The sequence below is a fragment of the Salmo salar genome, chromosome 14 (genome assembly GCF_965601325.2).
Source record: "Salmo salar chromosome 14, fSalSal1, whole genome shotgun sequence".
Lineage (NCBI taxonomy): Eukaryota > Metazoa > Chordata > Actinopteri > Salmoniformes > Salmonidae > Salmo > Salmo salar.
The window spans coordinates 27,795,818-27,820,276 of record NC_138304.1 but is presented as its reverse complement, the minus strand read 5'-3'; the positions used below and the strand labels follow the sequence as shown (position 1 = coordinate 27,820,276).

Here is a 24,459-nt window from a genome sequence, read left to right as displayed (position 1 = left end):
AGCAAGTTTTGTAACCTATTCATTGTGTATTTGAGATTTTCAAAAATAATGACTTCTTCTGACCAAAAAACATTAGTCAAACACCCATCAATGTCCTGATTCATGTACAACGCCGCAGGATTAGCAGTGCTCAGTAGATGTCACTGTTGCCTTATAATCAGTCAGTAAATTAGTTTTATCATAATTTGATCACTGTTGTCAAAGAGAATTTGTAGAGAAATGCAAATTGTAGTTTATTCAAAACAGCTTCTAAATGTCAGACTTGACTTGCCCTAACTAAAAATGTATTAACTACTACAAAAAAATCATTAAATATAATCCACATAATAATTCGCATTTACTGTTTCCTTCTGTGAGAAGCAGGGTCAAATTAAGATGTAGCTACTAATTTATGTTTGCTACCACCACCACTGGCCAGTTCAACATCTTTTATCTGACTGTTGAGATTCATATAATCATCTTGTCATTTATCAACAGTCAATTAACACTGATTTCACACGTAAACTGAATTCTTAGGGGGTCTATAACCACAGAACTAGAATGAGGGATTCTACTTCTATGGGTACCTAATGACACCAATACTAGAAGCAATAAGGAAATATCAAGTAGGGTTAGTCTATCGTTTTCATCGATGTAACTTCGAAACCAATATAACAGCAGATATCATTTCCCTTTTTGAATGTCATAAAGTCATGACATTTTCATGTCATTATCTCCCAAATCTAACAGCTACATTTTCAGAAAGGCTCAATTCAAATCAGGGGTGATTTTGAGTATTTTTACAATGAATTATAATTAATCAATCAATTAATGGATGAACAGGTTGATCTCGAATGGTTGATCTATAACTACAGATCAACTCTCCCTCTCAGAGAGAGAGAGAGAGAGAGAGAGAGAGAGAGAGAGAGAGAGAATCATAAAATAAACGAGGAGCTATTCTGGCAGCGGTAGTGGCGCTCTCTCTCTCTCTCTCTCCCTCCCACGTACCGCTTTAGCCGACAACAAATTCACACAGTAACAATCATTCATCTCTGCTTGGAACAACAACACCTCAGTACGACCACAGAAACCACCGGACTCTCACTTCAGCGCTCCTACTTTTCTTTGAAAATCCGCTCTGGACTCGCAAGCAACAGCACAATATTGGGCAGCTACCGCGACTCGTTCTTCTCCCCTCATCATCTGAATGACGGGCGGACGGTTCGACTTTGACGATGGTGGCACATACTGCGGTGGCTGGGAGGATGGGAAAGCCCATGGACATGGCGTCTGTACCGGGCCCAAGGGCCAAGGCGAATACTCCGGGTCCTGGAACAATGGTTTCGAGGTAGTGGGGGTTTACACCTGGCCCAGTGGAAACGTGTATCAGGGCTACTGGGCACAGGGGAAACGACACGGACTCGGTGTGGAATCGAAGGGAAGATGGATTTATCGTGGCGAATGGACTCATGGATTGAAAGGTAGATACGGGGTCCGGCAAAGTCTCCACACGCCTGCCAGATACGATGGGACGTGGAGTAATGGTCTGCAAGATGGATATGGAGTTGAAACGTATGGTGACGGAGGTAAGAGTGCCAGTAACAGTTTGTGGTTAGTAGATGTAATGTCGTTTGAAAGAGCAGTCTCGCTTTTTACAGTGTAGCAGGTGGCACAAATGTTGTTGAGCAATTCAGTTGTATCAAAGTTTGATAAGAGTGCCACAGCCATGAACTCTACTGATATAAACTGGACTGGTCACTCAGAACTGAGCTCTACTGATATAAACTGGATTGGTCACTCAGAACTGAGCTCTACTGATATAAACTGGACTGGTCACTCAGCACTGAGCTCTACTGATATAAACTGGACTGGTCACTCAGCACTGAGCTCTACTGATATAAACTGGACTGGTCACTCAGCACTGAGCTCTACTGATATAAACTGGACTGGTCACTCAGCACTGAGCTCTACTGATATAAACTGGACTGGTCACTCAGCACTGAGCTCTACTGATATAAACTGGACTGGTCACTCAGCACTGAGCTCTCCCATAGAGGTCATCCCTAAAAATAGAAACATCACTCAGCCACACTTGAAAATCAAAATGCTTTTTAACCAGCACATACCTATTGTATTGATCTTTGTTCATTTGTTGCAATATGGTAATTGAGTGTACAGTAGTTTCAATAGAAAGTCGTTTTATAGTATATAAAAAAAAAAAGATTCAAAGATTGTGTTTGAGACAGAAGTGGTGATGAGGTCGTAATGTCAGGGCACACAACCATAGTCATACACACACAGTTCCATATTACTTGTAGGTTATATCTATTCCAGAGAGAAAAATCTACGTTTTGGTGACTCAGCATTGATTGATAGGGTTTTATATATTGATTAATACAGGGGAAAGCAAGAATGGATTGTAGGAAATTCAATAGATGTTAATAGATCAGTAATAAACACAGCACAATATCTTACTTCACATGAAGTGTGATAATCAATAGATTCTGTGGCATAATAAACACATATCATAATCATTAGATTTGCCAAAGATAATGTGGACATTGATTGCAGTCTGAGGGCTGGATTTGCAGAAGATAAAGTGAACATTTGTTTCAGTCTGAGGGCCAGAGCCAACAAAACCTGAGCAAACTTCATTAGTCGGTTCCCCCTGGGCAAGCTTGGCTTCTAGTGCTTTCTTTTGTGCTTGGGGTCTAGTACTCTCATGTGTCACTCACTGGTTCAATTTGTAAAGAGAAAAATTCACAGAAAAATGCACAGTTCCTGACAGTCTGAAGCAGCAAGAGCTACCTGCAGGGGCATCATTTCAGCTAAACCTTACTACATTTCTACACAATTTAAAAACTTTAAAATGCAATTTGGAGAACAGCAAATACAAGAAAACTTCTCTTCAGCCATTATCACCTGGTTGTTGTAGCTTCATTCATCTCAGTCAATGGGGGACTTAACATTCTACAAATACATCTCATACAAGAATTAGCTGGTACGCACTAGCTCAGCACCAGGATTAAAACTCTAGTTTAGTTTCATGTCAAGTCAAACAACAGTTGCCCAGACAAAGCCATCTACTACAGCTATCTTTACCTCTGCACCAGTGGCGGTCGGTGCCTTTTAAGATGAGGGAGGACACTTTTTTTCTTCATGAGCATGGCCTTATTTCTATTAGAGAATTCCATTCACCCAGTTCATTGTAACAGCGACAGATTTAGGCTACTACGATACTAGAATTGTCCCTATACCCATTATGAGGTTGCTACAGCCTAGCCTATGAATTATTTATTTTTTTCTTCTAAGGGGTGGATCAGCTTAATATTGCAGAAAGATTGTTGCTTCCATCAGTGTAATTGTCTGCATAATTTCCAATCCCCCATATATTTTTTTGATAAATATATATATCCATATACATACACATATGCATACATATACACATATATACATACACATACCTATATAGATATACATACTTTAAGAATATACCTTTATTATTCCCGCAAACCCTACCACCCTTCCCCCAATTGGAGTAAACTAATAAACAATAACACTTAGGCTTCTACCTTCAGTTTAAATATCTTATACACATTTTACAGACACAATCTATTTTACAATAGTTATATTTTGTTTGTTTTTAGTCCTTCCTCTATTTCTGATGTCCATCCAGTTTAATTTCTATTTGTAACTGTGCTATTTCTAAAAATTTCTGAACCTATATACATTTTACAGACCCCGTATATTTTACATTGGTTATCTTGTTATTAGTCCCACCCTTCAGCTCCATTCAACCCCTCCCATCTATCTCTCAACATCATCCATTTTGGATTTCTATTTGCCATATATTTTTTAACTGTGCTGTGATGCTTCACAAAAGTACTGAACATTTCTATTCTCATAGCTTCTACAGATTGTAAATTAAAAATAAACATTTTTGCTAAAATAATTATATTATTGATTGACTATGGCTTTTCAAATCACCCAGTATTGCTATCTGCAGCATTAGTTCTAGGCAAATGTTGCAATTCTTCAGCTATTTCTGGACCTGTGATCAAAAACGAGCTACATATGGACAATACCAAAATAAATGATCTAATGACTCTGCCTCCTCACAGCAAAATCTGCAGAGCTGGGAAGATTGTATCCCCCATATATATATAACATTCTATTGGTTGCAAGAATTTTGTATAATCATTTAAATTGAAAAATTCGAAGTTTTGAATCCGGGGTTGTTTTGCGTATCAATTCATAAACCATGTGCCATGGAATGGGTACATCGAAAATCTCTTCCCAACTATTTTGCAATTTATATGGCACAGCTGTCAGTTTTTTGGTCCTTAAATGAAATTGGTATATGTTTTTATTTATCACACTTTTCTTGAACCATTTATGTTCTTTAATACAGGACCGACATACAAGTTCCTTACTTTTTTCCCCTTCTACTTGCCTCTTCCATTTTTGTGGTAATGTTGCAATTAAGCCACAGATTTCTAATCCCTTAATATTATTAGTTGTAATTTGGGTAGAGCAGACATTTCCATATGTCTGTGTTAGCTGCATGTGTGACATAACTCTACCAGTCCTATTTATGATATAATTCACTAAAATGATACATTTTTTAAACATTTCTTCAAAAAATACGTTTTTTTTTGTCAATTAGTATATTTGCGTTTAACCATAACATTTGTTGTATTATTTGTTCTGTCTTTTCAGGTGGATTACACTGAAATTGCAACCAACTTTCTAAGGCTTGTTTAAAAACATAACGATATTTTGGAGATTATTTCCTTTTCAAACAACCGAAAGTGAGCAGGTGTAATCTGAATAAAGGGGAAAAGGCCATTCTTGAACATAGGATGAGACATTCCTACCAATTTACTAGAGAACCAGTTTCGATTTAAGTATAACTTTTGTATGACTGATGCCTTTAGTGAGAGGTCTAATGCTTTAATATTTAATCATTTCTGCCCTCCGAATTCATATTCGTTATATAAATAGGCCCTTTTAATTTTGTCTGGCTTGCTGTTTCAAATAGAATTGAATATTTTTTGTTCATATAATTTAAAAAGCAGGTCACTAGGTGTAGGCAAAACCATAAGCAAATAGGTAAACTGTGATATGACTAAAGAGTTAATCAGGGCAATTTTCCCACAAATAGACAGGTATTTTCCTTTCCATGGTAGCAAGATCTTATCTATTTCTGCAAAATTTCTATAAAAATGTATTGGCGTGAGATCATTTCTTTCTTTTGGGATTTGTATACCGAGTATGTCCACATCTCCGTCAGACCATTTAATTGGTAAACTACACGGTAATGTAAAATTTGCATTTTTTTGTGATCCAATATGTAACTTATCATAATTTGGTTTTAATCCAGAGAGGATAGCAAAAGTATCTAGATCCTCTATGAGGCCGTGGAGAGATTCTAATTGTGGTTTTAAAAGAAAACATGAATCATCAGCGTACAATGACAGCTTAGTTTTTAAGCCATGGATTTGTAATCCCTTAATATTATTGTTCGATCTAATTTTAACAGCTAACATTTCGATGGCAATAATAAATAGATATGCCGATAGTAGACAACCTTGTTTTTCTCCTCTAGATAGTTTTAAACTTGTAGCCATTATTTACTATTTTACACCTAGGGTTACTATACATAACTTTAACCCATTTTATAAGAGATTCCCCAAAATCGAAATATTTTAGGCATTTATATATAAACTCCAGTCGTACTTTATCAAAAGCCTTTTCAAAATCAGCTATGAAAACCAGGCCTGGTGTCCCCGATAGTTCATAGTATTATATTGTTTCCAGTACTTGTCTTATATTATCTCCAATTTATCGTCCATGTAAAAAAACTCTGATTAGGATGAATAATATCTGACAATACTTTTTTAATTCTATGCGTCAAGCATTTTGCTAGTATTTTTGCATCACAACACTGAAGTGTAAGAGGTCTCCAATTTTTTTAATGGACTGGATCTTTATATATACCACTTGGGTCCTGTTTCAGTAATAATGATATCAGACCTTCTTGTTGCATGTCTGATAATCTACCATTTATATAGGAGTGGTTAAAACATGCTAATTAAGGTCCTCTGTGTATATCAGAAAACGTTTTGTATACTTCCACTGGTATGCCATCCAGCCCTGGAGTTTTCCCAGCCTTAAAGGCCCCAATTGCATCAAGAAGTTCCTCCTCTGTAATTTGGCCTTCACATGAGTCTTTCTGTACAGATGTTAATTTGACATTATTATTATGAAAAAAATCTATACAATTAGTTTCAGTTAGCGGAGATGGAGGAGACTGAAACGAAAACATATTCTTAAAGTACTTTACTTCCTCTTTCAAAATATCATTTGGTGAGTCATGCGTGACTCCATCATTTGTAACAAGTTTCATAGCCTATGAATTAAAGTTTACAACTTACTGTCGGTGCACACAGTTCGAGAGAAAAATTTGAGATGACAGACAGTGACACATTCAAAACCACCTTGCACACTCTTGCCTGCAACTAGCTGATCTTGGGTGTAATCATTAGTCCAACAGTTTCTATTTGACAAATTCAGGAATGTTTATCCCCGTTTCGTTTGCTTCTGTTTAAGAAACGTTTTCAACAGAATCGGCAGAATGAATACACCCCTGATCACGCGTAAACACAGTTCACTTTCACAGCAGCCACATTGTATTCCTTCTCGCATCTATGCGCTCTCCTCCTGTCACCTTTTCCCTTCGCTTGTGGACTTCAATGCACAACACATCAGTTATATGTGACCAGGTAAAAAAAACTTTCCAAGCCAAACCATATCACAACTGCTACATCGTTGCTAAAATAACGTCATAGTCAACATAGCCGTCTATTTACCACCACAGACGGATGTTGGCACTAAGACCGCACTCAACCAACTCTATAAGGCCATAAGCAAACAAGAAAATGCCCATCCAGAAGCGGCGGTCCTTGTGGCCGGGGACTTTAATGCAGTCAAACTTAAATCCGTTTTACCTCATTTCTACCAGCATGTCATATCTGCAACCAGAGGAGAAAAAAACGATAGACCACCTTTACTCCACACACAGAGATGCATACAAAGCTCTCCCCCGCCCTCCATTTGGCAAATATGACCATAATTCTATCCTCCTGATTCCTGCTTACAAGCAAAAACTAAAGCAGGAAGTACCAGTGACTCGCTCAATACGGAAGTGGTCAGATGAAGGGGATGCTACGCTACAGGACTGTTTTGCTAGCACAGACTGGAATATGTTCCGGGATTCATCCAATGGCATTGAGGAGTATACCACCTCAGTCATCGGCTTCATCAATAAGTGCATCAACGGCATCATCCCCACATTGACCGTACGTACACATCCCAACCAGAAGCCATGGATTACAGGCAACATCCGCATGGAGCTAAAGGTTAGAGCTGCCACTTTCAAGGAGTTTGACTCTAATCCAGACGCTTATAAGAAATCCTGCTATGCCCTCAGACAAACCATCAAACAAGCAAAGAGTCAATACAGGATTAAGATTGAATCCTACTACACCGGCTCGTCGGTGTCGTCGGATGTGGCAGGGCTTGAAAACTATTACAGACTACAAAGGGAAACCCAGATGCGAGCTGCCCAGTAACGCGAGCCTACCAGATGAGCTAAATGCCTTTTATGCTTGCTTAGAGGCAAGCAACACTGAAGCATGCACGAGAGCACTCGTTGTTCTGGACGACTGTGTGATAACGCTCTCGGTAGCCGATGTGAGCAAGACCTTTAAACAGGTCAACATTCACAAAGTCGCGGAGCCAGACGGATTACCAGGACCAGGACGTGTACTCAAAGCATGTGCGGACCAACTAGCAAGTGTCTACACTGACATGTTCAACTTCTCTCTGACCAAGTCTGTAATACTTACATGTTTCAAGCAGACCACCATAGTCCCTGTGCCCAAGGAAGCAAAGGTAACCTGCCTAAATGATTACCGCCCTGTAGCACTCACGTCGGTAGCCATGAAGTGCTTTGAAAGGCTGGTCATGGCTCACATCAACAGCATCTTCCCAGATACCCTAGACCCACTCCAATTCGCATACTGCCCCAACAGATCCACAGATGATGCAATCTCAATCGCACTCCACACTGCCCTTTCCCACCTGGACAAAAGGAACACCTATGTCAGAATACTGTTCATTGACTACAGCTCAGCGTTCAACACCATAGTGCCAACGAAGCTCATCACTAAGCTATGGACCCTGGGACAAAACACCTCCCTCTGCAACTGGATCCTGGACTTCCTGACGGGCCATCCCCAGGTAGTAAGGGTAGGCAACAACACGTCTGCCACACTGATCCTCAACACTGGGGCCCCTCAGGTGTGTGTACTTAGTCCCCTCCTGTACTCCCTGTTCACCCACGTCTGCGTGGCCACGTTTGCTGACGACACAACAGTGGTAGGCCTGATCACCGACAACGATTAGACAGCCTATAGGGAGGAGGTTAGAGACCTGGCAGTGTCGTGCCAGGACAACAACCTCTCCTTCAATGTGAGCAAGACAAAGGAGCTGATCGTGGACTACAGGAAAAGGCGGCCTGTGCAGGCCCCCATTAACATCGATGGGGTTGTAGTGGAGCGGGTCGAGAGTTTCAAGGTCCTTGGTGTCCACATCACCAGCGAACTATCATGGTCCAAACACACCAAGACAGTCATGAAGAGGACACGACAACACCTTGTCCCCTTCAGGAGACATGGCATGGGTCCCCAGATCCTCAAAAAGTTATGCAGCTGCACTATTGAGAGCATCCTGACCGGTTGCATCACTGCCTGGTATGGCAACTCCTCGGCATCTGACAGTAAGGCGCTACAGAGGGTAGTGCGTACGGCCCAGTACATCACTGAGGCCAAGCTTCCTGCCATCCAGGACCTATATAATAGGTGGTAGCAGAGGAAAGCCAAAACATTTGGCAGAGACTCCAGTCACCCAAGTCATAAACTGTTCTCTCTGCTACCGCACGGCAAGCGGTACCGGAGCGCCAAGTCTAGGACCAAAAGCTTCCATACCAACTTCTACCCCCAAGCCATAAAACTACTGAACAATTAATAAAACGGCCACCGGACTATTTACATTGACACACCCCCCTCCATTTGTTTTGTACACTGCTGCTACTCGCTGTTTATTATCTATGCAGTCACTTCATCCCTACCTACATGTACAAATTACCTCGACTAACCTGTACCCCTGCACATTGACTCGGTACCAGTACGCCCTGTATATAGCCTAGTTATTGTTATTTTATTGTGTTACTCTTTATTATGTTTTGCTTTAGTTATTTGGTAAATATTTTCTTAACTCTTCTTGAACTGCACTGTTGGTTCAGGGCTTCTAAGTAAGCATTTCACGCTAAGGTCTACACTTGTTGTATTCGGCGCATGTGACAAATAAAGTTTGATTTTATTTGATTTAACGCATTAGTAAACCCGCTACAATCATGCAGTAACGTTACAGTGTACAGTCAGTAAGCACTTTAGCACTTACACTGGCGGGCCCCAGTGGCAATAAATGTATCAAACCAAAAGCTTACCTTGACATGGAGGAGTTCCAGTGTTGTGTTGGATAGTCATAGCCAGCTAGCTAACATAGCATCCCTCTGTTTGAGCAGGGTGTTTGAGTAAGCTAAACTAATAAGTGATACTGAAAGTGAAATGACGAAATCTCTCTCTCTCTCTTGCCTCTACTTCATCTTGGAAGAAATGAATTTGTTAAAAACTGTTCCAACTATTTTCTTTCTCTCCGAGTCAAATCAAATTGTATTTGTCACATACACGTGTTTAGCAGATGTTATTGCGGGTGTCACCACATTTTATGCACTGCAGTGCTAGCTAGCTGTAGCTTATGCTTTCAGTACTATATTCATTCTCTGATCCTTTCATTGGGTGGACAACATGTCAGTTCATGCTGCAAGAGCTCTGATAGATTGTTGGACGTCATCCGGAAGTTGTCATAATTACTGTGTAAGTCTATGGAAGGGGGTGAGAACCATGAGACTCCTAGGTTTTGTATTTTTAGTCAATGTACCCAGAGGAGGATGGAATCTAGCTGTCCTCCAACTACACCATGGTGCTAGCCTATGGAGTGCTGTTGAGGCTACCAAAGACCATTGTAAAACAGTGTGTTTTAATCAATTATTTGGTGACGTGAATATATTTAGTATAGTTTTATCTAAAAAGGATAATTTTTTTAATGTTTTACCATTTTTATGAAATTCATTGAGGAGGTTGGGCCTCCCCATCTCTTCTGCTCTTCACTGTTTTAAGAAAAAGTTGCGCTGTTCACTGCAGCTGTATTGATGCGCTTTCCATAAAGATAGCCAGCCTTCCCTCCAGCTCCCAGGCGTATGCATGGTCCTAAAGTCAGCTCGCTAATACTGCTAAACTGCATTAGCCTTTTAATCGGGATTGGAATGATTTTATTAGCCTATTTTAAATGGTTGGTGTTGAGCTAGAGTATGACTGGCATACCCAATTGACGCCCCTGGGTACCTGAGTCAGCATAGGATCAGTCCGCTTAGGAATCTGTGGGACAGTGGGAGTGTCACTCAACGAAATATAAACACTAGTCACTGACAAAAAGTGTCGTAATCTATCCTCCTAATGTGTTCAGACTGATTCATATCACATAGCAAGACAGATGGAGTTAAGTTTAGCATGACCAACAAACTTCCCAATGTCTCAAGTTACTTCCATCTTTTAAAATAGTACATTATTCTCTGTGGAAGCTATGATGGACAGAGTGGCATATCGCTTTGAGTGCACACCAGAATGCAGTATGCATTTAGTCGCTGAAACGGTGGGAAGGCTTGAGATATCACAATTATGGTGGAAAGTCTATTTTGCACTTCCACCTTCAAACAAATATCTGAATGCCAAAAATACAGTTGGAGTGTCAACTGAGGTTGTGAGGATGTCAAGTCAGTTAGTGTTATGGTGGTGGGTTCAACGTTACTGTTAGTGTGACAGCGTTGTTTTACTTCCACCTGAGCCATGTTTGAAATGAGTGACTTCTGCCGAACTGCAGTTCTTCCAATGGATCCTGTGTGCAGGAGGCATAAGGAATGCCAAATCAACCCCTAGATCCCTATGCATTTGTGGAGATTGCAGAGGATTTGACAGGTGTAAGCAATATGCTAATAGCTCAAACTTGCCCTCTGATAGGCTAGGTGGAAGTTTCACTACATTGCTTCAATACCAATAAAATGGTATTAGATCTCCACAAGTACATAGGGCATAGGGCCTAGTGGTTGATTTGGGATTGGGGTGTAGAATAAGTAGCCTACACTTCCCAGTCCCTCCTGACCTCCATGCCACGACCTGTTGCAGACAGGTTGTTACCATGGGTGGGAGCTCATCTTACAAAATATTTTAAGGCTAACATATTTGGACAACTGCACTTGTTGTAACCTCAATAGGCCCCATCTAATCATGGATAAGGGCACTACATAGTAATAGCTTCATTCTTGCCACCTTTCCATAACCTAAACATACAGTGCAACACACCAGTGGTACATAACTTAAAGGATGTACCAGTGGTGTCCTATGCTTGTCATGTATGTCTACTGCCATAAAGGCCATGTCTAGACTTGACAGTTCATGCAGCTTTAGTATTCTGATCATGGAATTCCAAATGTGTCATGCATCTATCTACACCACAGTGTGTCTGGATTCCCTTTTCCTGCTCTATATTCAAATGCCAGTATGCATTCTACAAACGGTGGAATAGGCAAAATATGATAATAACACATCAACAACCTCTGTAGCTAGCCAGCAAGCTAGCAAGCAATGCTAAAGGGATTGCAAATGGGTTAGCATAACTCTAGCCAAACAATTTTTTTCTTCTAAATATTAGCTCGCTGGCTAGATGGTTGACCACTCTGGTAGGCCTACATTATGATCAAATAACCACAGTAGCCTACTTTGCCACTGTTAAAACTGTAACTTAAAGCAGGTACAGCCTCAGTGTTCACTGTAAACGCCCGCACCGGAAGTTGGACAGAATTTTCACAACATTCAAAAAGTTTGCGCTCAGCAGACCTTAAATTTGGTCAGTGCCGAAACATTTTTGAGGGAGAATTGGTCTGGACCCATCTTTTCAATGCGATCTTCGTATTTTGATAGCAGGAATCGCATGTAAATGTCAAGTGTAGACACGACTAAAGACTGCCTGGTTTGGCATAACGCCAAGAGTATATTAATAGCAAATGATGAAGTGATAGTAAATCATGATACAAACAAAGACTGAAATATGAATCTCATCATGGACATGGTATCTTGTATGTGGTTTGGAAACATACAGCTCTGTCTGACTGACAGGAGAATCACAGTACCTGGGTAAAATTAGGTATTGGATGTGATTTTAATCCGTTCAATGGAAAGTTCCCAGTGTAACAGGGATATTATGGACATGTAGATATGTTTTTTTTCACTTCAATTCCTTGAATTGACATTGGGCCAGTGTAAATAGATTTTCTAATCAACTCTAATATTAAAATGTTGTACGCCAAGTGATTATTCTGTGATCATGACAAAAATGTAGTTCATGATTTTCTTAATGTTTGTATTCATTCTTGACATTTTTTGTTATCCTAACAGGTACATACCAGGGACAATGGATAGGAGGAATGCGACACGGATATGGTGTGAGACAAAGTGTGCCTTACGGAATGGCTACGGTTATTCGTTCGCCCCTCCGAACCTCGCTGGCCTCGCTCCGCAGCGAACAGAGCAATGGCACCATCCTCCATGCCAACCTCGACCTGTCAGACAGCCCTGCCGGCATCAGAGGAGGCTTTGTTCTCAACTTCCACAGTGAAGGCGAAGGTGAGAAGAAAAAGGGCCTGTTTCGTAGAGGGTCCCTGTTCGGAAGCCTCAGAAACCTCAGAAAGTCAGACTCCAGGTCGTCCATATCGAGCAAACGCAGCTCTGCCCCCAGTGATGCCGCCAGCTCCATCAGCCGAATCAGCTCCAGTGATGCCAACTCCACCATCAGCTTTGGAGATGGAGTTGATGAGTACATGCCCCTGGAGGACAATGTAGATGCCACCACCACAGAGTCCTACATGGGGGAGTGGAAGAATGACAAGCGGAACGGCTTTGGTGTCAGCGAGCGTACCAACGGGATGAAGTATGAGGGTGAGTGGATGAACAACAAACGCCACGGCTACGGATGCACAATGTTCCCAGACGGCATCAAAGAAGAGGGGAAGTATAAAAACAATGTGTTGGCGCGAGGCATCAAGAAGCAGCTCATTCCTCTCAAAAACACCAAAACTAAACAGAAAGTGGATCGGGCTGTGGAAGGAGCCATACGGGCAGCAGCTATTGCCAGAACAAAAGTAGAAATAGCCACTTCAAGGTAATCAGTTTCTCAATGTGTATGGTTGCATCTGAATTGACACCCTATTTCCTATACTGCCCTACCAAGCAAAAAAACAGTAAATGCTCATTTGGTCGAAAATTTGTTAGTCATTTTTGCTACATTAAATACATGCTTAATCATGTGGAAAAGTATCCTGCCTCTATTGTATTGTGTTTTGGATTAAATGGGGGTAATGTTAGCAGTAACTGCATAAAGTTACTGTGAAACCAAGGTAAATAGAAGCCATTTTTCTCAGTTCCACGCTATGAGCAGTTACTGCCTTTTTGCTTGGTAGGGCAGTATACAGTGAACAACTTTTGACTAGAGCCTTATTGGCCCTGGTCGAAAGTAGTGCACTATATGGGGAAGGTTAGTGCTATCTTGGATTCTTGGGACATACTTACCCTAAACATAACCCTTCCCTAACCTTAATCCTTACCTTAACCGTTTTAAATGTCAACTTCAATGGGATGACGTCAGAGTTGGGACATCCCAAGGATCCCTTTCAGACTTTTCCATATGGGGAATAGGGTGCCATTTTGGACACAGCCAATGTTGTGGTGTTGTTGGTGGTAAATAATCCTACTGCTGCATGGGTTTCCAGGTTAGGACTGCTGATTGGGTTAAATTGAATGGCTGACAGGTTGGGATTCTCAATGAGGGGTCAGGTTTTTATTGGTGTCACCTCATCCTACCTCTCCCATCTCTCTCCAACATTCTCCAACTCTTTCTCTCACTCTCTCTCTCACTCTCTCTCTCTCTCTCTCTCTCTCTCTCTCTCACACACACACACACACACACACACACACACACACACACACACACACACACACACACACACACACACAGTAACCTAATTGTGTTTAGACTGATTAATTTCACATAGCAAGACAGATGGAGTTATGTTTGGCTTGACCAACAAACTTCCAGATCAGATCTGCTGATTGGGTTCAATTTAACCCGATCAGCCAAATAATACACAAAATAATACAATTGGTCAGGAGCCCGTAAAACGGCCGCCATTCCCTCCAGCGCCATTGTTTGCCCAATTACGCGCTGGTGGGGATATTTAAGACAACCCGAAAGCTGGTCTTTGCGATAACGCGGTTGGTTATGGCATAGATTAAGACAAAGGAAGCGCAGCCTATCCAGCCGTGAGGCACAGTGCCCATATGCACCTTGAACAAGAGATATGTGCTTTTTGTGCTTGTAAACCTCGTATTTAGAAACATTAAAAAAGTCCCCCCCCATTTCGTTTTATTTGATTAAAAACCAAGCATAGTCTATCCTAGTTGTTTTGTCATCCCCAATGCATTCGCCAAGTTGTCAAGACTATCGATACATGGTTTGGCTTATGAGACCAGTGAAATTAATTTTAATCACAAAAGTTGTATAAAAAGTTTGGCAGCAGCAAAACAGTAAGCAACGAACCCCTTTTTATCCACGTAGATAGACTATTAAAATGTTTTGGAAGTACGTAAAAAAAATCCATGTAGGCTATATGCCTATCATGGAACGAGAGATGAGATAATCTGGTGACACACTTATTTAGAAACATTTAAATTATTTTCCTGTAACAATTCCTTGTTTTCCATTTCGTTTGATAAAAAAAAAACGAAGCCCTTAGTAGGAAACCCTTACGCTACTATAACAAAAGCTTGTTCAACAGCAATGCGTCTGGTATCTTTCTTATCTTGGCCATGCGTTAGCCAAGTAGCCTATCTATAAAAGGTTACTAAATGCTCTACGCTTGAGGCTTTTGACGATATGCTTTTGCATTATTCACATAGGCCTACCTGCAGTGCATACTCCATTCGGCTTGTAGTCATCCCCATTTCTAAAGACACACTCCTCCAAACATAAGAAAATACATTTTGTCAGTCCTATAAGGGCATATAAACAGTAGGCCTAGGCTCGATCTTGCTTATTGAGAATGTGCCTCACACATACAATTGAATTTACGGGAGCCTAGTATTTTTTTATTTGAGAAGTGCGATGTGTAAAGGCCCATACTGGTTGAAGCCAATTACAACAATGTTAACTGTTAACTAGGGATGACCCCAATTAGTTGACTGGTCGATTGTTTGGTCTTAGGCTGTTGGTTGACCTAGAGTGTTTTAGTTGAGCACTAACAAATATATATACACTAATCAGGTCACTTACACATATATGCTCCCATCTCAGTGAACTAATTGATTGCGGAGGCCTAGACTAAAGGCTAATTTATCCTTGATTCGAAAATGTGGCCGAAGGCTTTGCATGGAGGCATGCAGAGTCCAAATAGAGCTCTGTACCGCATCCCAAATGTCGTAACAAAGCAGAGGGCTCTGTATAGCTCCGCATTGATATGATTGGTTGACGGTAGGTGGGGGCGCAACATCCTGTATAAACATAAACCCACTTCCTTGACAACAGCGCTGCACGTTTTGCGAAGCGCAAGAAGTATGAATGCCCTGACTTCTGCTGAGGCCATTCTTGCCCTGACTTCTGCTGAGGCCATATCACCGTAAATGTTGCATGGCCAATGCAGACGTCGGATTGACCATTCGCCCAGATGCAAAATGCACTTCTCTCTCCAGAATGCACTCTCTCCTGCCAATTTGTGCACATTCATTGTTTCATAACTTCATTGTGTGGATTGTTTGCGTTTGATTGTTACTGTATATCAATGTTCCATTACATATATCACCAGTAGTACATTTACCGTTAATTCCTATCATTTTTAATCTACAATGTTTGTTACTTTGGTTACGGTCATTTCTTTTAATACATTCAATATTATTATTCCAATCTTCCTGTTCTCATTGTCGGAGTGGACACATTGTTTGCAGAGTGCACAAACTATGCTACACTTGTGAGAAACAAGTTTTGGTTTATTTAATTCCATTTACGAGTTCTATCAATTTAGTCATTGTCTTTTTGTTTGGAGCTCTTCTGTCAATGTTGAGTAAGGACGCGCACGCATAGAAGTAGGCCTATAGGCTACCTGGCCTGCGCGTAAATAGAGGCATATAAATGTGCCCATTTAGAGATCTGATAGTATTTCTGATTGGCTTAACGCACCACCACTAATGGCCTGTGGAGCTTCTCAAAGTAATGTTTTCTTCACCTCAAATAGCATGCAAACAAAGTCTGTTTTTACATCCATTGAGAATAATAAAAGTTCATCAATGTCCTAATCCAGGCACTTGTCATCTCCCGTCTGGATTACTGCAACTCGCTGTTGGCTGGGCTCCCTGCCTGTGCCATTAAACCCCTACAACTCATCCAGAACGCCGCAGCCCGTCTGGTGTTCAACCTTCCCAAGTTCTCTCACGTCACCCCGCTCCTCCGCTCTCTCCACTGGCTTCCAGTTGAAGCTCGCATCCGCTACAAGACCATGGTGATTGCCTACGGAGCTGTGAAGGGAACGGCACCTCCATACCTTCAGGCTCTGATCAGGCCCTACACCCAAACAAGGGCACTGCGTTCATCCACCACTGGCCTGCTGGCCCCCCTACCTCTGAGGAAGCACAGTTCCCGCTCAGCCCAGTCAAAACTGTTCGCTGCTCTGGCACCCCAATGGTGGAACAAGCTCCCTCACGACGCCAGGACAGCGGAGTCAATCACCACCTTCCGGAGACACCTGAAACCCCACCTCTTTAAGGAATACCTAGGATAGGATAAAGTAATCCTTCTACCCCCCCCCCCCCCCCTTAAAAGATTTAGATGCACTATTGTAAAGTGGTTGTTCCACTGGATATCATAAGGTGAATGCACCATTTTGTAAGTCGCTCTGGATAAGAGCGTCTGCTAAATGACTTAAATGTAATGTAAATGTAATGTATTTAAAAATCTTTCCAGCTCTCTCCCTTTCGATAACCACTCAGAATTAACGTTAAAAATGTCAAGCTCTGATCCAGTGGAAACATCATAAAATAGGCTTCTTATCAGTGCTTGACTTGGACTGAAATAGGTTCCGGTACTCATTTTGGGTGCTGGTACTGTTTATATTTATTTAGGTGCAGGAGCTCCACAATACTTTTGAGCTAATATTCTATAAGAGGGAAAGGCCGAATTGGAGTTGATGACAACGCAAAAATCGTCAATAACCTACAGAACTTGAGGAAAACCACATGCCGTATTTAGCCATGGAACACCTTGAGTGGCCAAGCCCTACACCTACAACTTGTTTATTCATCAACACCCAGCCCCTTAGAGCTACCGCTAACTTTCGCGCTCATTTTAATGGCTGTGAAAATAGCAAAAATATTTCTGACACCCCCCGGACCTTTAGCACTACTGCCAGCGCTTAGATTTACCATTGCATTAGGTTTGTTAAAATAGAGCCCATGGTCTAAAAAGTCGTCATGACGTGCCGTGGACTTGGAATTATTCCAAACTAAATTAAAGTTGAATTAGAAATAAAGACTCACTTAGAGATAAAACAATCACATTGTTAGTAGCCTATCTTGTCTATCACTTGGACAACAGCAAATTATGTTTTCTTTCAACGCTACATTAAACAACAACATTGATTAACTGCTCTATTGTCCTTTTATAGCATGGGTTTGTTAAACACTAGTTTCTGAAGGGCATTCACGGTATAATTGCATGGTATAATTGCAATGGCTACGAAGTTCATTCTTACATGTTCTATTTTTGAGCTGCTTTTGAAAGCAAAGGTCAAATTAAAAACATTGGCATTGTTGAATTCGGGTTTTCATAATAGCAAGCTAGGATGATGGTTTGGTTAGCTAAGCTAGCAAGCCTGGTTGGTTACCAAGGCAACTACTGTAGCTATCTAGCTGGATAGTAAACTTAATTGCTACTTCAGTGGATGTTGTCAAATTTATACTGGCAAATTAATACATTTCTAGAGGCAAATGTGTTAATTCATAGCCATGGTATAAAAGGGATAGTCAACTCAGGGCTCCATGCATTCTCTGGAAAATAATGCAACTCCGTGGAAGGTCAATTACACTCCACTAATGTGCTGTGGAACACACCTTCCACATTGTGCATTATTTTCCAGAGAACACATAGCCCCTCGTTGATTATCCCTCACTGAATGCAATGCACAGAGATTAAATGATATACTACCATGTAAAACACCCACCCATATCTGTTTAAAGTATCAAAATAGAGACTTTATTGCCATATCATGCCCACCCATCCCCCTTTCCTCATAATCTTCTTCTCTGATGAGAACCACTCATTAGCATGTTCTTTCTCCTGATTTTCTGGCATCTGTATGAATTTTAATGAGGGCTCTCATATGTCACCACCACAACAACTCCTCCCGTCATGAAATATAAATGTGTCAGAGGCAGAATGTCCAAAATGAAGGTTTTGGTCTTTGAAGACTTGTGTGTCTGAGTTGATAAGCATGGTAAGAGCTTTGGAAAGTGCAGGCTGGGTTCGGTTTGCGTCGCTTTCCCCATCATCTGGGTGGAAGCCCAGAGGAGGAAAGAAGGGAGGGAGTAGAGAGAGAGATGGAGAGAGAGAGGGGGGAGAGATGAAGGAGGGCAAGAAGTTCCAAGACCAGACCGGACGGTGTGTACTAACTGTGGCCTGCTCACATGTGAGGCCAGCAGCCACTAGTGTGTCAGTCAGCACTGAGCTCTGACTAAATAAGGCAAGGCAGGACTTGGCTTATCAACAGTTTACAGGAATACAGCAGCAGCTGAGCTGATACATTAGCCCATCTCTGTCCCACCATCGACTATCATCTGGTGGATTACTCAGTCTATCTGGTTGGGACTAGGTGTTGGAGTTTATCACTCACCTTTCCTCAGAACTCTCCTTAGACTTGCTAACAAGCTTCCAGTAAAGTTTCTTAAACTTGTTTTAAGTCGCCTTTTTTCAATTTGCCCTCGCTCGCTATATTTTCTCCCCAAGCTACGTGATGTAGTATAGCCTATGCTCACAGGCTTCAAAGCTTTAAAGAAGCCCACATTAAATCTTATCATGACTCCATGATGATAATGATATGAGTATGGGATAGTGGGGTAAGTTAAGCCTATTTTAACATTCAGGGGGGAAATTGCTTTGGACTTTTCCCATGTGGTTTCTTCCTTCACAGACTATGAAATGATGACAGCTTCCTAAATATTTGGTCAAATTATACATTTTGTGTATGATTTCCTAGAAACAAGGGTTGGCTCAATTTACCCCACTCTCCCTTACAACTTGTTGTACTCCTCATTGTAACTATGTAAGTATCGGTACAATTCTCTCTATAACAGAGTTCTACCATGATTCATTCAACAGCACAACGACTCTATATGCATATGATGTTCTCATTATTCACAATGATTCACTGTCTGCGAGACTGTCAGCTGTTTACAGGTAGCAAAGCCAATTGCACATAAAAAAGACTCCTCAATGCACACTAAGGTTCTGTAGTCATGTGCCCCCTAAAGTTGGTGGAATGCACTTTCATAGTCAGTACTTGAAAAAGAGAAGGTCCACAATCTTGAAGGTTGAAAAAGCAAATGTTTCGTCTTTGTGAGCTTCATCGGTGTCAAACATGTCTGAAGTAAAACTTTAATTTATATCCACCTTAATTCAAAAAGTGAACACCTCAAAGATGTTGAAAGGATACATTCAGTTCAAGAGACACAGTGTGAGTCCTCCTGCGCTCTGTATTCAGAGGCCCTGAAGGACACTTACACAAACAGATGTAAAACCAACTACCTCTTATTGAGCTGTTTATAAAGAAACACCATTGAACTAACCTTGAAGGTCTTGTATCACTGTACCATTGAAATAAATCATGATAAATATAAAGAAGTATGTTATGGTATTCCGTATGTCATCGCATGAAAATGGTTTGTTTTGAAAAACAATTTTACTTGAAAGAAAGTGAATGCAACACATACACTACATGACCAAAAGTATGTAGACACCTGCTCTCGAACATCTTATTCCAAAATCATGGGCATTAATATGGAGTTGGTCCCCCCCTTGCTGCAATAACAGCCTCCACACTTCTGGGAAGGCTTTCCACTAGTTGTTGGAACATTGCTGTGGGGACTTGCTTCCATTCAGCCACAAGAGCATTAGTGAGGTCGGACACTGATGTTGGGCGATTAGGCCTGGCTCGCAGTCGGCGTTCAAATTAATCCTAAAGGTGTTCGATGGGGTTGAGGTCAGGGCTCTGTGCAGGCCAGTCAAATTCATCCACACCGATCTTGACAAACCATTTCTGTATGGACCAAAGCTTTGTGCACAGGGGCATTGTCATGCTGAAACAGGAAAGGGCCTTCCGCAAACTGTTGCAATAAAATGGAAGCATAGAATCGTCTAGAATGTCATTGTATGCTGCAGCGTTAAGATTTTCTTTCACTGGAACTAAGAGGCCTGAACCATGAAAAACAGCCCCAGACCATTATTCCTCCTCCACCAAACTTTACAGTTGGCACTATGCATTCGGGCAGGTAGCATTCTCCTGGCATCCGCCAAACCCAGATTCGTCTGTCAGACTGCCAGATGGTGAAGCGTGATTCATCACTCCAGAGAGCACGTTTCCACTGCTCCAGAGTCCAATGGCGGTGAGCTTTACACCACTCCAGCCGACACTTGGCATTGTGCATGGTGATCTTAGGCTTGTGTGCGGCTGCTCGGCCATGGAAACCCATTTCATGAAGCTCCCGATGAACAGTTCTTGTGCTGACGTTGCTTCCAGAGGCAGTTTGGAACTCAGTAGTGAGTGTTGCAAACGAGGACGGATGATATTTACGCGCTATGCACTTCAGCACTCTGCGGTCCCATTCTGTGAGCTTGTGAGGCCTACCACTTCGCGGCTGAGCCGTTGTTGCTCCTAGACGTTTCCACTTCACAAAAACAGCACTTGCAGTTCACCGGGACAGCTCTAGAGGGCAGAAATTTGACGAACTGACATGGCATCCTATGACTGTGCCACATTGAAAGTCACTTAGCTTTTCAGTACGGGCTACTCTACTGCCAATGTTTGTCTAAGGAGAATGCATGGCTGTGTGCTCGATTTTATACACATGTCAGCAACGGATGTGGCTGAAATAGCCGAATCCCCTAATTTGAAGGGATGGTCACATACTTTTGTATATATAGTGCATTCGGAAAGTATTCAACCCCCATGACTTTTTCAACATTTTGTTATGTTACAGTCTTATTCTAAAATTGATTAAATTGTTTGTATTCCCTCATCAATCTACACACAATACCCAAATTGACAAAGCAAAAACAGGTTTTTAGAAATTGTAGTAAATGTATTAAAAATAAAAAACTTAAATATCACATTTGCATAATTATTCAGACCTTTTAGTCAGAACAGTCGTGGCCAAAAGTTTTGAGAATTACACAAAAATTTATTTTCACAAAGTCTGCTGCCTCAGTTTGTATGATGGCAATTTGCATATACACCAGAATGTTATGAAGAGTGATCAGATGAATTGCAATTAATTGCAAAGTCCCTCTTTGCCATGCAAATGAACTGAATCCCCAAAAAACATTTCATCTGCATTTCAGCCCTGCCACAAAAGGACCAGCTGACATCATGTCAGTGATTCTCTCGTTAACACAGGTGTGAGTGTTGACGAGGACACGGCTGGAGATCACTCTGTCATGCTGATTGAGTTCGAATAACAGACTGGAAGCTTCAAAAGGAGGATGGTGCTTGGTATCATTGTTCTTCCTCTGTTAACCATGGTTACCTGCAAGGAAACAAGTGCAGTCATCATTGCTTTGCACAAAAAGGGCTTCACTGGCAAAGATATTGCTGCCAGTAAGATTGCAAGAACTTCAGGGAGAGCGGTTCAATTGTTGTGAAGAAGGCTTCAGGGCATCCAAGAAAGTCCAGCAAACGCCAGGGCCATCTCCTAAAGTTGATTCAGCTGCGGGATCGGGGCACCACCAGTACAGAGCTTGCTCAGGAATGGCAGCAGGCAGGTGTGAGTGCATCTGCACGCACAATGAGGCGAATACTTTTGGAGGATGGCCTGGTGTCAAGAAGGGCAGCAAAGAAGCAACTTCTCTCCAGGAAAAACATCAGGGAGAGACTGATATTCTGCAAAAGGTACAGGGATTGGACTGCTGAGGACTGAGGTAAAGTCATTTTCTCTGATGAATGCCCTTTCCGATTGATTGGGGCATCCGGAAAAAAGCTTGTCCGGAGAAGACAAGGTGAGCGCTACCATCAGTCCTGTGTCATGCCAACAGTAAAGCATCCTGAGACCATTCATGTGTGGGGTTGCTTCTCAGCCAAGGGAGTGAGCTCACTCACAATTTTGCCTAAGAACACAGCCATGAATAAAGAATGGTACCAACACATCCTCCGAGAGCAACTTCTCCCAACCATCCAGGAACCGTTTGGTGACGAACAATGCCTTTTCCAGCATGATGGAGCACCTTGCCATAAGGCAAAAGTGATAACTAAGTGGCTCGGGGAACAAAACATCGATATTTTGGGTCCATGGCCAGGAAACTCCCCAGACCTTAATCCCATTGAGAACTTGTGGTCAATCCTCAAGAGGCGGGTAGAAAAACAAAACCATACAAATTCTGAGAAACTCCAAGCATTGATTAAGCAAGAATGAGCTGCCATCAGTCAGGATGTGGCCCAGAAGTTAATTGACAGCATGCCAGGGCGGATTGCAGAGGTCTTGAAAAAGAAGGGTCAACACTGCAAATAATGTCTCTTTGCATTAACTTCATGTAATTGTCAATAAAAGCCTTTGACACTTATGAAATGCTTGTAATTATACTTCAGTATTCCATAGTAACATCTGACAAAAATATCTAAAGACACTGAGGCAGCAGACTTTGTGAAAATGTATATTTGTGTCATTCTTAAAACTTTTGGCCACAACTGTACTTTGTTGAGGCGCCTTTGGCAGCGATTACAGCCTAGAGCCTTTTGGGTATGACGCTACAAGCTTGGCACACCTGTATTTGGGGAGTTTCTCCTATTCGTCTCTGCAGGCCCTCTCAAGCTCTGTCATATTGGATGTGGAGTGTTGCTGCACAGATATTTTCAGATCTCTCCAGAGATGTTTGATCGGGTTCAAGTCCGGGCTCTGGCTGGGCCACTGAAGGACATTCAGAGTCTTGTCCCAAAGCCACTCCTGCGTTGTCTTAGCTGTGTGCTTAGGGTCATTGTCCTGTTGGAAGGTGAACCTTTGCCCCAGTCTGAGTTCCTGAGCGCTCTGGAGCAGGTTTTCATCAAGGATCTCTCTGTACTTTGCTTCGTTCATCTTTCCCTCGATCCTGACTAGTCTCCCAGTACCTGCCACTGAAAAACATCCCCACAGCATGATACTGCCACCACCATGCTTCACCGTAGGGATGGTGCCCGGTTTTCACCAGACGTGATGCTTGGCATTCACACCAAAGATAATCTTGTTTCTCATGCTTTGAGAGTTCTTTAGGTGCCTTTTGGCAAACTCCAAGTGGGCTGTCATGTGCCTTTTACTGAGAAAAGGTTCTCCCATCTCCACAGAGAAACTCTAGAGCTCTGTCAGTGACCATTGGGTTCTGGGTCACCTCCCTGACCAAGGCCCTTCTTCCGCTATTTCTCAGTTTGGCCGGACGGCCAGTTCTAGGAAGAGTCTTGGTGGTTCTAAACTTCTTCCATTTAAGAATGATGGAGGCCACTGTGTTCTTGTGGACCTTCAATGCTGCAGATTTTTTTTGGTGCCCTTCCGCAGGTCTGTGCCTCGACACAATCCTGTCTCAGAACTCTACGGACAATTCCTTCAACCTCATGGCTTGGTCTTTCCTCAGACATGCATCGTCAACTGTGGGACCCTATATAGACAGGTGTGTGCCTTTCCAAATCATGTCCAATCAATTGAATTTATCACAGGTGGACTCCAATAAAGTTGAAGAAACATCAAGGATGATCAATGGAAACAAGATGCACCTGAGCTAATTTTTGAGTCTCATAGCAAAGGGTCTGAATACTTTTATAAATAAGGTATCTGTTTTACATTTTTAATAGATTTGGAAAAAAATCGAGAAACCTGTTTTTGCTTTGTCATAATGTGGTGTTGTAGATTGAAGATTTTAAAAAAAAAATCAATTTTAGAATTAGGCTGTAATGTAACAAAATGTGGAAGT

General features: G+C 41.8%; 1 protein-coding gene across 1 annotated transcript in view; it reads left to right on the top strand.

Annotated features, from left to right (window-relative positions):
• The first annotated feature begins 908 nt into the window (after positions 1 to 908).
• Positions 909 to 24,459, top strand: part of LOC106569229 (junctophilin-1) — a 29,609-nt gene continuing 6,058 nt past the window's right edge. Inside the window, exons 1-2 of the mRNA XM_014140386.3 lie at positions 909 to 1,565; positions 12,615 to 13,377. Coding sequence (XP_013995861.2) covers positions 1,187 to 1,565; positions 12,615 to 13,377 — 1,142 coding nt within the window. The 5' untranslated portion in view covers positions 909 to 1,186. The remainder of the gene's footprint in view (positions 1,566 to 12,614; positions 13,378 to 24,459) is intronic.